General features: G+C 62.6%; 1 protein-coding gene across 1 annotated transcript in view; it reads left to right on the top strand.

Moving 5' to 3' along the window:
• The window catches only part of RP2 (RP2 activator of ARL3 GTPase), a 40,778-nt gene that overhangs the window by 9,136 nt on the left and 16,708 nt on the right, over positions 1–14,934 (top strand). Inside the window, exons 2-3 of the mRNA XM_078883768.1 lie at positions 9,901–10,125; positions 11,936–12,088. Of these exons, the coding sequence (XP_078739894.1) occupies positions 9,901–10,125; positions 11,936–12,088 (378 nt within the window). The remainder of the gene's footprint in view (positions 1–9,900; positions 10,126–11,935; positions 12,089–14,934) is intronic.

Here is a 14,934-nt window from a genome sequence, read left to right as displayed (position 1 = left end):
AGGTGCAGCAGGAGGAGGTTACGGGACAGACCCCGCAGGTGCCGTGGGTTGGCTGCTGTGCCAGGCTAGGTGCAGCAGGAGGAGGTCACGGGACAGACCCCGCAGGTGCCGTGGGTTGGCTGCTGTGCCAGGCTAGGTGTAGGAGGTCACGGGACAGACCCAGCAGGTGCCATGGGTTGACTGCTGTGCCAGGCTAGGTGCAGGAGGAGGAGGTCACGGGACATACCCTGCAGGTGCCATGGGTTGGCCGCTGTGCCAGGCTAGGTGCAGGAGGAGGAGGAGGTCACGGGACAGACCCTGCAGGTGCCACTGGTTGACTGCTGTGCCAGGCTAGGTGCAGGAGGAGGAGGTCACGGGACAGACCCTGCAGGTGCCGTGGGTTGACTGCTGTGCCAGGCTAGGTGCAGCAGGAAATCACGGGACAGACCCTGCAGGTGCCATGGGTTGACTGCTGTGCCAGGCTAGGTGCAGGAGGAGGAGGTCACGGGACAGACCCTGCAGGTGCCATGGGTTGACTGCTGTGCCAGGCTAGGAGCAGGAGGAGGTCACGGGACAGACCCTGCAGGTGCCGTGGGTTGGCTGCTGTGCCAGACTAGGTGCAGCAGGAGGAGGTCACGGGACAGACCCTGCAGGTGCCGTGGGTTGACTGCTGTTCCAGGCTAGGTGCAGCAGGAGGAGGTCACGGGACAGACCCCGCAGGTGCCGTGGGTTGGCTGCTGTGCCAGGCTAGGTGCAGGAGGTCACGGGACAGACCCAGCAGGTGCCATGGGTTGACTGCTGTGCCAGGCTAGGTGCAGGAGGAGGATGAGGTCACGGGACAGACCCTGCAGGTGCCACTGGTTGACTGCTGTGCCAGGCTAGGTGCAGGAGGAGGAGGTCACGGGACAGACCCTGCAGGTGCCGTGGGTTGACTGCTGTGCCAGGCTAGGTGCAGCAGGAGATCACGGGACAGACCCTGCAGGTGCCATGGGTTGACTGCTGTGCCAGGCTAGGTGCAGGAGGAGGAGGTCACGGGACAGACCCTGCAGGTGCCATGGGTTGACTGCTGTGCCAGGCTAGGAGCAGGAGGAGGTCACGGGACAGACCCTGCAGGTGCCGTGGGTTGGCTGCTGTGCCAGACTAGATGCAGCAGGAGGAGGTCACGGGACAGACCCTGCAGGTGCCGTGGGTTGACTGCTGTTCCAGGCTAGGTGCAGCAGGAGGAGGTCACGGGACAGACCCCGCAGGTGCCGTGGGTTGGCTGCTGTGCCAGGCTAGGTGCAGGAGGTCACGGGACAGACCCAGCAGGTGCCATGGGTTGACTGCTGTGCCAGGCTAGGTGCAGGAGGAGGAGGTCACGGGACATACCCTGCAGGTGCCATGGGTTGGCTGCTGTGCCAGGCTAGGTGCAGGAGGAGGAGGTCACGGGACAGACCCTGCAGGTGCCACTGGTTGACTGCTGTGCCAGGCTAGGTGCAGGAGGAGGAGGTCACGGGACAGACCCAGCAGGTGCCGTGGGTTGACTGCTGTGCCAGGCTAGGTGCAGCAGGAGGAGGTCACGGGACAGACCCCGCAGGTGCCGTGGGTTGGCTGCTGTGCCAGGCTAGGTGCAGGAGGTCACGGGACAGACCCTGCAGGTGCCATGGGTTGACTGCTGTGCCAGGCTAGTTGCAGGAGGAGGAGGTCACGGGACATACCCTGCAGGTGCCATGGGTTGGCTGCTGTGCCAGGCTAGGTGCAGGAGGAGGAGGAGGTCACGGGACAGACCCTGCAGGTGCCACTGGTTGACTGCTGTGCCAGGCTAGGTGCAGGAGGAGGAGGTCACGGGACAGACCCTGCAGGTGCCTTGGGTTGACTGCTGTGCCAGGCTAGGTGCAGGGGGTCACAGGACAGACCCAGAAGGTGCCATGGGTTGACTGCTGTGCCAGGCTAGGTGCAGCAGAAGCTCACGGGACAGACCCTGCAGGTGCCATGGGTTGACTGCTGTGCCAGGCTAGGTGCAGGAGGAGGAGGTCACGGGACAGACCCAGCAGGTGCCATGGGTTGACTGCTGTGCCAGGCTAGGTGCAGGAGGAGGTCACGGGACAGACCCTGCAGGTGCCGTGGGTTGGCTGCTGTGCCAGGCTAGGGGCAGCAGGAGGAGGTCACGGGACAGACCCTGCAGGTGCCGTTGGTTGACTGCTGTTCCAGGCTAGGTGCAGCAGGAGGAGGTCACGGGACATACCCTGCAGGTGCCATGGGTTGGCTGCTGTGCCAGGCTAGGTGCAGGAGGAGGAGGAGGTCACGGGACAGACCCTGCAGGTGCCACTGGTTGACTGCTGTGCCAGGCTAGGTGCAGCAGGAGATCACGGGACAGACCCTGCAGGTGCCATGGGTTGACTGCTGTGCCAGGCTAGGTGCAGGAGGAGGAGGTCACGTGACAGACCCGGCAGGTGCCATGGGTTGACTGCTGTGCCAGGCTAGGTGCAGGAGGAGGAGGTCACGGGACAGACCCAGCAGGTGCCGTGGGTTGGCTGCTGTGCCAGGCTAGGTGCAGCAGGAGGAGGTTACGGGACAGACCCCGCAGGTGCCGTGGGTTGGCTGCTGTGCCAGGCTAGGTGCAGCAGGAGGAGGTCACGGGACAGACCCCGCAGGTGCCGTGGGTTGGCTGCTGTGCCAGGCTAGGTGTAGGAGGTCACGGGACAGACCCAGCAGGTGCCATGGGTTGACTGCTGTGCCAGGCTAGGTGCAGGAGGAGGAGGTCACGGGACATACCCTGCAGGTGCCATGGGTTGGCCGCTGTGCCAGGCTAGGTGCAGGAGGAGGAGGAGGTCACGGGACAGACCCTGCAGGTGCCACTGGTTGACTGCTGTGCCAGGCTAGGTGCAGGAGGAGGAGGTCACGGGACAGACCCTGCAGGTGCCGTGGGTTGACTGCTGTGCCAGGCTAGGTGCAGCAGGAAATCACGGGACAGACCCTGCAGGTGCCATGGGTTGACTGCTGTGCCAGGCTAGGTGCAGGAGGAGGAGGTCACGGGACAGACCCTGCAGGTGCCATGGGTTGACTGCTGTGCCAGGCTAGGAGCAGGAGGAGGTCACGGGACAGACCCTGCAGGTGCCGTGGGTTGGCTGCTGTGCCAGACTAGGTGCAGCAGGAGGAGGTCACGGGACAGACCCTGCAGGTGCCGTGGGTTGACTGCTGTTCCAGGCTAGGTGCAGCAGGAGGAGGTCACGGGACAGACCCCGCAGGTGCCGTGGGTTGGCTGCTGTGCCAGGCTAGGTGCAGGAGGTCACGGGACAGACCCAGCAGGTGCCATGGGTTGACTGCTGTGCCAGGCTAGGTGCAGGAGGAGGAGGTCACGGGACAGACCCAGCAGGTGCCGTGGGTTGACTGCTGTGCCAGGCTAGGTGCAGCAGGAGGAGGTCACGGGACAGACCCCGCAGGTGCCGTGGGTTGGCTGCTGTGCCAGGCTAGGTGCAGGAGGTCACGGGACAGACCCTGCAGGTGCCATGGGTTGACTGCTGTGCCAGGCTAGTTGCAGGAGGAGGAGGTCACGGGACATACCCTGCAGGTGCCATGGGTTGGCTGCTGTGCCAGGCTAGGTGCAGGAGGAGGAGGAGGTCACGGGACAGACCCTGCAGGTGCCACTGGTTGACTGCTGTGCCATGCTAGGTGCAGGAGGAGGAGGTCACGGGACAGACCCTGCAGGTGCCATGGGTTGACTGCTGTGCCAGGCTAGGTGCAGGGGGTCACAGGACAGACCCAGAAGGTGCCATGGGTTGACTGCTGTGCCAGGCTAGGTGCAGCAGAAGCTCACGGGACAGACCCTGCAGGTGCCATGGGTTGACTGCTGTGCCAGGCTAGGTGCAGGAGGAGGAGGTCACGGGACAGACCCAGCAGGTGCCATGGGTTGACTGCTGTGCCAGGCTAGGTGCAGGAGGAGGTCACGGGACAGACCCTGCAGGTGCCGTGGGTTGGCTGCTGTGCCAGGCTAGGGGCAGCAGGAGGAGGTCACGGGACAGACCCTGCAGGTGCCGTTGGTTGACTGCTGTTCCAGGCTAGGTGCAGCAGGAGGAGGTCACGGGACAGACCCTGCAGGTGCCGTGGGTTGGCTGCTGTGCCAGGCTAGGTGCAGGAGGAGGAGGTCACGGGACATACCCTGCAGGTGCCATGGGTTGGCTGCTGTGCCAGGCTAGGTGCAGGAGGAGGAGGTCACGGGACATACCCTGCAGGTGCCATGGGTTGGCTGCTGTGCCAGGCTAGGTGCAGGAGGAGGAGGTCACGGGACAGACCCTGCAGGTGCCACTGGTTGACTGCTGTGCCAGGCTAGGTGCAGGAGGAGGAGGTCACGGGACAGACCCAGCAGGTGCCGTGGGTTGACTGCTGTGCCAGGCTAGGTGCAGCAGGAGGAGGTCACGGGACAGACCCCGCAGGTGCCGTGGGTTGGCTGCTGTGCCAGGCTAGGTGCAGGAGGTCACGGGACAGACCCTGCAGGTGCCATGGGTTGACTGCTGTGCCAGGCTAGTTGCAGGAGGAGGAGGTCACGGGACATACCCTGCAGGTGCCATGGGTTGGCTGCTGTGCCAGGCTAGGTGCAGGAGGAGGAGGAGGTCACGGGACAGACCCTGCAGGTGCCACTGGTTGACTGCTGTGCCAGGCTAGGTGCAGGAGGAGGAGGTCACGGGACAGACCCTGCAGGTGCCGTGGGTTGACTGCTGTGCCAGGCTAGGTGCAGCAGGAGATCACGGGACAGACCCTGCAGGTGCCATGGGTTGACTGCTGTGCCAGGCTAGGTGCAGGAGGAGGAGGTCACGGGACAGACCCTGCAGGTGCCATGGGTTGACTGCTGTGCCAGGCTAGGTGCAGGAGGAGGAGGTCACGGGACAGACCCAGCAGGTGCCATGGGTTGACTGCTGTGCCAGGCTAGGTGCAGGAGGAGGTCACGGGACAGACCCTGCAGGTGCCGTGGGTTGGCTGCTGTGCCAGGCTAGGGGCAGCAGGAGGAGGTCACGGGACAGACCCTGCAGGTGCCGTTGGTTGACTGCTGTTCCAGGCTAGGTGCAGCAGGAGGAGGTCACGGGACAGACCCCGCAGGTGCCGTGGGTTGGCTGCTGTGCCAGGCTAGGTGCAGGAGGAGGAGGAGGTCACGGGACAGACCCTGCAGGTGCCACTGGTTGACTGCTGTGCCAGGCTAGGTGCAGGAGGAGGAGTTCACGGGACAGACCCTGCAGGTGCCGTGGGTTGACTGCTGTGCCAGGCTAGGTGCAGCAGGAGATCACGGGACAGACCCTGCAGGTGCCATGGGTTGACTGCTGTGCCTGGCTAGGTGCAGGAGGAGGAGGTCACGGGACAGACCCTGCAGGTGCCATGGGTTGACTGCTGTGCCAGGCTAGGAGCAGGAGGAGGTCACGGGACAGACCCTGCAGGTGCCGTGGGTTGGCTGCTGTGCCAGACTAGGTGCAGCAGGAGGAGGTCACGGGACAGACCCTGCAGGTGCCGTGGGTTGACTGCTGTTCCAGGCTAGGTGCAGCAGGAGGAGGTCACGGGACAGACCCCGCAGGTGCCGTGGGTTGGCTGCTGTGCCAGGCTAGGTGCAGGAGGTCACGGGACAGACCCAGCAGGTGCCATGGGTTGACTGCTGTGCCAGGCTAGGTGCAGGAGGAGGCGGTCACGGGACATACCCTGCAGGTGCCATGGGTTGGCTGCTGTGCCAGGCTATGTGCAGGAGGAGGAGGTCACGGGACAGACCCTGCAGGTGCCACTGGTTGACTGCTGTGCCAGGCTAGGTGCAGGAGGAGGAGGTCACGGGACAGACCCAGCAGGTGCCGTGGGTTGACTGCTGTGCCAGGCTAGGTGCAGCAGGAGGAGGTCACGGGACAGACCCCGCAGGTGCCGTGGGTTGGCTGCTGTGCCAGGCTAGGTGCAGGAGGTCACGGGACAGACCCTGCAGGTGCCATGGGTTGACTGCTGTGCCAGGCTAGTTGCAGGAGGAGGAGGTCACGGGACATACCCTGCAGGTGCCATGGGTTGGCTGCTGTGCCAGGCTAGGTGCAGGAGGAGGAGGAGGTCACGGGACAGACCCTGCAGGTGCCACTGGTTGACTGCTGTGCCAGGCTAGGTGCAGGAGGAGGAGGTCACGGGACAGACCCTGCAGGTGCCATGGGTTGACTGCTGTGCCAGGCTAGGTGCAGGGGGTCACAGGACAGACCCAGAAGGTGCCATGGGTTGACTGCTGTGCCAGGCTAGGTGCAGCAGAAGCTCACGGGACAGACCCTGCAGGTGCCATGGGTTGACTGCTGTGCCAGGCTAGGTGCAGGAGGAGGAGGTCACGGGACAGACCCAGCAGGTGCCATGGGTTGACTGCTGTGCCAGGCTAGGTGCAGGAGGAGGTCACGGGACAGACCCTGCAGGTGCCGTGGGTTGGCTGCTGTGCCAGGCTAGGGGCAGCAGGAGGAGGTCACGGGACAGACCCTGCAGGTGCCGTTGGTTGACTGCTGTTCCAGGCTAGGTGCAGCAGGAGGAGGTCACGGGACAGACCCCGCAGGTGCCGTGGGTTGGCTGCTGTGCCAGGCTAGGTGCAGGAGGTCACGGGACAGACCCAGCAGGTTCCATGGGTTGACTGCTGTGCTAGGCTAGGTGCAGGAGGAGGAGGTCACGGGACATACCCTGCAGGTGCCATGGGTTGGCTGCTGTGCCAGGCTAGGTGCAGGAGGAGGAGGTCACGGGACAGACCCTGCAGGTGCCACTGGTTGACTGCTGTGCCAGGCTAGGCGCAGGAAGAGGAGGTCACGGGACAGACCCTGCAGGTGCCATGGGTTGACTGCTGTGCCAGGCTAGGTGCAGGAGGAGGATGTCACGGGACAGACCCTGCAGGTGCCGTGGGTTGACTGCTGTGCCAGGCTAGGTGCAGCAGGAGGAGGTCACGGGACAGACCCGGCATGTGCCATGGGTTGACTGCTGTGCCAGGCTAGGTGCAGGAGGAGGAGGTCACGGGACAGACACAGCAGGTGCCATGGATTGACTGCTGTGCCAGGCTAGGTGCAGGAGGAGGAGGTCACGGGACAGACCCAGCAGGTGCCGTGGGTTGACTGCTGTGCCAGGCTATGTGCAGGAGGAGGAGGTCACGGGACAGACCCTGCAGGTGCCGTGGGTTGGCTGCTGTACCAGGCTAGGTGCAGGTGGAGGAGGTCACGGGACAGACCCAGCAGGGGCCATGGGTTGGCTGCTGTGCCAGGCTAGGTGCAGGAGGAGGTTACGGGACAGACCCAGCAGGTGCCATGGGTTGGCTGCTGTGCCAGGCTAGGTGCAGCAGGAGGAGGTCACGGGACAGACCTGTGATGCCTCCTCCACCCCCGCACCCTTAAACTATTTTTCATAATATAGGGTTTGTTGGGTGGCTGGGTCGGTGGCTGGGTGAGTGGCTGGGTGAGTGGCTGGGTGGCTGAGTGGGTGGGTAGCTGGGTGAGTGGCTGGGTGTGTGGCTGGCTGGCTGGGTGCCGAAATGTAACGGGATTCCAAACTAGAGCTTTTTTTGTTGTTGGGGTTGAGATGATGGCGTGAATATGAATGCTGTGTTGTTAAACCCACCACCACCCGTCTGATGATGCTGGTTGTAGCTACCGGTGAAACGTCGTGCTCAGATCGCGAATGGTTGTGGCTTTGCTCTCCAACACGCTTCTGGTTCGGGCTCTACGAGTGACGAATTGGCAACGTTCTAATTGGTGGTGTCGGGTGGTGGCGGCGGCATCAACGGCGATCATCTCAACAAAACCTTTCATGGGTGGCATTGGTCGCAAGCGTCCCCGGCGTGTTCAGCTATTTTCATCTTCGCAGGTGTGAGAAGGCCCCACAGAGCTCGGGGTGAGCTCCTGGCTCTCACCGATGATGCCTCAACGGAGTGGCGGATGATAATTGGCTTTTGACCCTTTTATCTGGCAACAAAACTGACACCTTTTTTACGAGGAGTCATGTTTGCATAGACCACAATACCTGCAGTCATAATGTGCATTGTCTTTGAGTTGTGCGCCTTTTGGCATCATCTGGTCCAACACCATGTGAGATGGGGCTCTAAGGAAAGCTGTCTCGGGTGTGGACCAATCAACTTCAAGGACAGTGCATATCATTATCAGAGTTATGTTTTTTGTTTGCATTATAACTGCAGGTATTGTGGTCAATGCAAACATGACTCCTTATACAAAAAGGTGTCAGTTTTGTTGCCAGATAAAAGGGTAAAAAACCAATTATCATATTTTTTACTGGCAAATGAGGTACCAACGGTGGAGTGGCGGATGTCATCATCATCGTCGTCATCATCATCATCGTCATCACGTTGACATTCATAGCGGCAGCCAAATGCTCTGAATCTGCGTGGTGACGTTGATTTTAAAAGCGGAGGGGGATAAACCGGAGGAGGACCTGGAGACATCCACGCAGCGACCACCACGGGGAGAGAGACGCAGACTCCAAATACACAGCAGCAGCAGTCGTCAGGGTCGGGATCGAACCCAGGACCTCCTGTGTACCCGGCGAGGTAGTCAACATCTCATAGCCACCGTGATGATGATGATGATGATGAGAGATGCAGACTCCAAATACACAGCAGCAGGCATCGTCAGGGTCGGGATCGAACCCACGACCTCTTGTAGACCAGGCGAGGTAGTCAACATCTTCTAGCCACCGTGGTGAGGATGAGAGAGAGACGCAGACTCCACATAGACCTCCTGTGTACCAGGCGAGGTAGTTAACATCTCCCAGCCACCGTGATGATGATGAGAGAAAGACGCAGACTCCACATAGACCTCCTGTATACCAGGCGAGGTAGTTAACATCTCCCAGCCACCGTGATGATGATGAGAGAGAGACGCAGACTCCACATAGACCTCCTGTGTACCAGGTGAGGTAGTTAACATCTCCCAGCCACCGTGATGATGACGAGAGAGAGACGCAGACTCCACATAGACCTCCTGTGTACCAGGCGAGGTAGTTAACATCTCCCAGCCACCGTGATGATGATGATGAGAGACGCAGACTCCACATAGACCTCCTGTGTACCAGGCGATGTAGTTAACATCTCTCAGCCACCGTGAGATGATGAGAGAGACGCAGATTCCACATAGACCTCCTGTGCACCAGGCGAGGTAGTTAACATCTCGCCACGGTGGCGCCCACTACAAAGACAAAGGTCCCCCGTGTAGCCTGTAACAGACTGCTGGGGCAAGTGCTGCTAGCAGCGAATAGCAGCAGCACCTGTGAAGGCTGCCGGCACTGTGGCACACGAGGGGCTGGCTGGCCAGCACCACGCCCGGCCGCCTTTGTCTCCCCACAGTGACGATGTTTACTACACACCGCGCCAGGTGCTCATTTGAGGCTAAGTCGACCTAGGGGGGAGGCCCAGGACCGGTTCAGAGAATCGTCACTGGCGGTGTTGTCCGTGTGCGGCAAGCCTTTGTCCCCCCCCCACTCCCCCCCGTGGCGTTGTTTTACTACCCACAGCCACACGTGGTCACTCATGTGAGGCTGTGATGCACCACCACCACCACTACCACCACCACCACTACCACCACCACTACCACCACTACCACCACTACCACTACCACCACCACTACCACCACCACCACTACCACCACCACCACTACCACCACTACCACCACTACCAATACCACCACCACTACACCAACACTACTACCTCCACTACCACCACCACTACCACCACCACTACACCAACACTACTACCTCCACTACCACTACCACCACCACCACTACCACTACTACTACCACTACCACCACCACCACTACCACTACCACCACTACCACTACCACCATCACCACCACCACTACCACCACCACTACCACCACTACCACTACCACCACTACCACCATCACCACCACCACCACTACCACCACCACCACCACTGCCACCACCACCACCACCACCCCCTCCAGGTCGACCTGCAGCGCTTCGTGGTGACGGGTCTGAGTGGCACAGCGGTGGGCCGGGCTCCGGGCTCCGTGTGCGGCCAGCAGCTGGTGGTGGCGGCCTGCAGCGACTGCCGCATCGTGGTGCTCGACCACTCGGCCACCGTCACCGTGGACGACTGCGTGCGCTGCCGCCTCGTGCTGGGCCCCGTCAAGGGCAGCGTCTTCCTGCGCGACTGCGAGGACTGCGAGGTGACCACTACCACCACCACCACCACCACTACCACCACTATCACCACTATCACCACCACTACCACCACCACTACCACCACTACTATCACCACCATCACCACTACCACCACTATCACCACCATCACCACTACCACTACCACCACCACCACTACCACCACCACTACCATCACTACCACCACCAATACCACCACTACACCACCACCACCACTACCACCACCACTACCATCACTACCACCACCACTACCATCACTACCACCACCACTACCATCACTACCACCACCACTACCACCACTACACTACCACCACCACCACCACACAAAGACAAAGGTCCCCCGTGTAGCTCTAGCAGACTAATTCTAGATTTGAAGCTTTCGTGACTGCAAGGAATCATCTTCTTAGGTTTTTTCGGTAAAGTCACGTAGAAAGTAAAATAAAATAAAAACAAAAATCACGACGTTTCGGAGGCAACACACGGGTACTCATTTGAGGCTCTAGCAGACTGTCGGGGCAAGTGAGTTAGCGACAAGCGTCTATGAAGGCTACCGCCACTGTGGCACACGAGGGGGTGGGTGGCCAGCACCACGCCCGGCCGCCTTTGTCTCCCCAGTGGCGATGTTTACACACAGCACGGGTACTCATTTGAGGCTTAGTCGACCTAAGGGAGGCCCAGGACCGGTTTAGATAATCGCCAGCGGTGTTGACCGTGAGCTGGAATTGAACTTGGGTCGCCGTCTTCATGGCGCAGAGCGCCAACCGCTGCACCACCACCACCCTCCCACACACACACAGACACACACACAGACACACAGACACAGACACAACAACAACAACAACCGCCATTCGCCACTAAGTGGCGGTGACGTCACCACGACGCTTGTGCCAGGCCAAGTGCACCTTGAGGCCACGTGAAGTGTCGAACGCCCGCTGGCAGGAGGTCACGGGGCAGACCCAGCAGGTGCCACGGGTCGACTGACCGAGATGACCGAGATACTGTGCCAACTTGCTGTGCTTTAGCCACCCGGCGCTCCGCTCGTTGTTGTGAGCGTCGCTCCTCCGCCCCTCCCCGTGTCTCACTCCACCTCCCCGTGTGTCACGACACCTCCCCGTGTCTCACCGCGTCTCACTCCACCTCCCCGTGTCTCCCCGTGTCTCACCGCGTCTCCCCGTGTCTCCCCGTGTCTCCCTGTGTCTCCCTGTGTCTCCCTGTGTCTCACAGTGTCTCCCCGTGTCTCACCGTGTCTCTCCTCGTGTCTCCCCGTGTCTCACTGCCCTCTCCCCGTGTCTCACCGCGTCTCCCCGTGTCTCCCCGTGTCTCACCGTGTCTCGCTGCCTCTCCCCGTGTCTCCCCGTGTCTCACCTCCCCCCCCCGCGTCTCCCCGTGTCTCCCCGTGTCTCCCCGTGTCTCACCTCCCCCCCCCCGTGTCTCCCCGTGTCTCCCCGTGTCTCACCACGTCTCCCCGTGTCTCACCATGTCTCCCCGTGTCTCACTCCACCCCCCCGTGTCTCCCCGTGTCTCACCGTGTCTCACCGCGTCTCCCTGTCTCCCCGTGTCTCACCGCGTCTCCCCGTGTCTCACCGCGTCTCCCCGTGTCTCCCCGTGTCTCACCGCACCTCCCCGTGTCTCCCCGTGTCTCACTCCACCCCCCGCGTCTCACCGCGTCTCCCCGCGTCTCCCCGTGTCTCACGCCACCTCCCCGTGTCTCCCCGTGTCTCACCGCGTCTCACCGCGTCTCCCCGTGTCTCCCCGTGTCTCACTCCACCTCCCCGTGTCTCACCGCGTCTCCCCGTGTCTCCCCCGTGCGGGTGCAAGGTGCTGGTGGCGTGCCAGCAGTTCCGGACGCGCGACTGCCGCGGCCTGAGCATCTTCCTGTGCTGCTCCACGCAGCCCGTCATCGAAGCCTCCACCGCCCTCAAGTTTGGATGCTACCAGTTCTACTACCCAGAGCTCGCCTCGCAGTTCCGGGTGAAGTATGGCTGCCGTGGGGGGCGGTGGGGGGGGGGGGGGTGGGGGGGTGAGACACGGAGAGACGCGGGGAGGAGTGGAACACGGGGAGACACGAGGAGACACGGGGAGGTGTCGTGAGACACGGGAGGTGGAGTGAGACACGGGGGGTGGAGTGAGACACGGGAGGTGGAGTGAGACACGGGGGGGTGGAGTGAGACACGGGAGGTGGAGTGAGACACGGGGGGTGGAGTGAGACACGGGGGGGTGGAGTGAGACACGGGGAGGTGGAGTGAGACACGGGGGGGTGGAGTGAGACACGGGGGGGTGGAGTGAGACACGGGGGGGTGGAGTGAGACACGGGGGGTGGAGTGAGACACGGGGGGGTGGAGTGAGACACGGGGGGTGGAGTGAGACACGGGGGGGTGGAGTGAGACACGGGGGGTGGAGTGAGACACGGGGAGGTGGAATGAGACACGGGGGGTGGAGTGAGACACGGGGAGGTGTCGTGAGACACGGGAGGTGGAGTGAGACATGGGGGGTGGAGTGAGACACGGGAGGTGGAGTGAGACACGGGGGGGTGGAGTGAGACACGGGAGGTGGAGTGAGACACGGGGGGTGGAGTGAGACACGGGAGGTGGAGTGAGACACGGGGGGTGGAGTGAGACACGGGGGGGTGGAGTGAGACACGGGGGGGCGGAGTGAGACACGGGGGGGGTGGAGTGAGACACGGGGGGTGGAGTGAGACACGGGGGGGTGGAGTGAGACACGGGGGGGTGGAGTGAGACACGGGGAGTGGAGTGAGACACGGGGGGTGGAGTGAGACACGGGGAGGTGGAGTGAGACACGGGGGGTGGAGTGAGACACGGGAGGTGGAGTGAGACACGGGGGGTGGAGTGAGACACGGGGGGATGGAGTGAGACACGGGGGGGTGGAGTGAGACACGGGGGGGTGGAGTGAGACACGGGGGGTGGAGTGAGACACGGGGAGGTGGAGTGAGACACGGAGGGTGGAGTGAGACACGGGGAGGTGGAGTGAGACACGGGGGGTGGAGTGAGACACGGGGGGGTGGAGTGAGACACGGGGAGGTGGAGTGAGACACGGGGAGGTGGAGTGAGACACGGGGGGGTGGAGTGAGACACGGGGGGGGGGAGTGAGACACGGGGGGTGGAGTGAGACACGGGGGGGTGGAGTGAGACACGGGAGGTGGAGTGAGGCACGGGGGGGTGGAGTGAGACACGGGGGGGGTGGAGTGAGACACGGGGGGTGGAGTGAGACACGGGAGGTGGAGTGAGACACGGGGGGTGGAGTGAGACACGGGAGGTGGAGTGAGACACGGGGGGGTGGAGTGAGACACGGGGGGTGGAGTGAGACACGGGAGGTGGAGTGAGACACGGGGGGGTGGAGTGAGACACGGGGGGGCGGAGTGAGACACGGGGGGGGTGGAGTGAGACACGGGGGGTGGAGTGAGACACGGGGGGGTGGAGTGAGATACGGGGGGGTGGAGTGAGACACGGGGAGGTGGAGTGAGACACGGGGGGTGGAGTGAGACACGGGGAGGTGGAGGTGGAGTGAGACACGGGGGGGTGGAGTGAGACACGGGGAGTGGAGTGAGACACGGGGGGTGGAGTGAGACACGGGGGGTGGAGTGAGACACGGGGGGTGGAGTGAGACACGGGAGGTGGAGTGAGACACGGGGGGTGGAGTGAGACACGGGCGGTGGAGTGAGACACGGGAGGTGGAGTGAGACACGGGGGGTGGAGTGAGACACGGGGGGTGGAGTGAGACACGGGGGGGTGGAGTGAGACACGGGGGGGGTGGAGTGAGACACGGGGGGGGTGGAGTGAGACACGGGGGGTGGAGTGAGACACGGGGGGTGGAGTGAGACACGGGGGGGTGGAGTGAGACACGGGGGGTGGAGTGAGACACGGGGGGTGGAGTGAGACACGGGGAGGTGGAGTGAGACACGGGGGGTGGAGTGAGACACGGGGAGGACTACTGCTGCACGCACATACACGCACACGCACGCACACGCACACACACAACAACAACAACAACCGCCATTCGCCACTAAGTGGCGGTGACGTCACCACGACGCTTGTGCCAGGCCAAGTGCACCTTGAGGCCACGTGAAGTGTCAAACGCCCGCTGGCAGGAGGTCACGGGGCAGACCCAGGTGCCACGGGTCGACTGACCGAGATGACCGAGATGACTGGCTGATGCACCACCTGTGCCCCCTACTGTACCAACTTGCGGTGCTTTAGCCACCTGGCGCTCCGCTCGTTGTTGTGAGCGTCGCTCCTCCGCCCTCCGTTGTTGTTGGAGGGCGACTGCCTCCAACTGCCCAGTAGCGTCCTTCACGAGCCTCCTCCACTGAGGCCGATCTTGACACCGCTGGTACCAGTCATCGGCAAGTCCACTCAGCTCCACGTCCTCCTGTACCACATCACTCCATCTCTTCTCTAGCCCGTGCCGCGCCCGTTTAGCCCCCTCGATCCGGCCGAACAAAAGCTGTTTAGGCATGCGGTGGCTGGGCATGCGGGCTACATGACCCAGCCAACGCAGCCTTGCCTGCCGGAGGAGCTCACCGATGGGACTTTGCCCAGATCTTTCAAGGACTTGTGAGCTCCTCACACAATCCAGCCTGGTTAAACCCAGGATGGATCGTAGGCAGGCCAGCCTAAATCTTTCCAACCGTAAACATACACGCACACACACACGCACACGCACACACACGCACACACACACACGCACACACACACACACGCACACACACACACGCACACACACACACGCGTGTAACGAGGCCCTGCCGCGTATCTTGGAATGTTCCGGCGACGCGACCGGCTGCGGTGCGTGCGGTGCTC

The sequence above is a fragment of the Lampetra fluviatilis genome, chromosome 73 (genome assembly GCF_964198595.1).
Source record: "Lampetra fluviatilis chromosome 73, kcLamFluv1.1, whole genome shotgun sequence".
In the NCBI taxonomy this organism is placed as follows: Eukaryota; Metazoa; Chordata; class Hyperoartia; order Petromyzontiformes; family Petromyzontidae; genus Lampetra; species Lampetra fluviatilis.
Note: the sequence above shows the minus strand (reverse complement) of the source record. Positions and strands in the feature narration are given on the sequence as shown.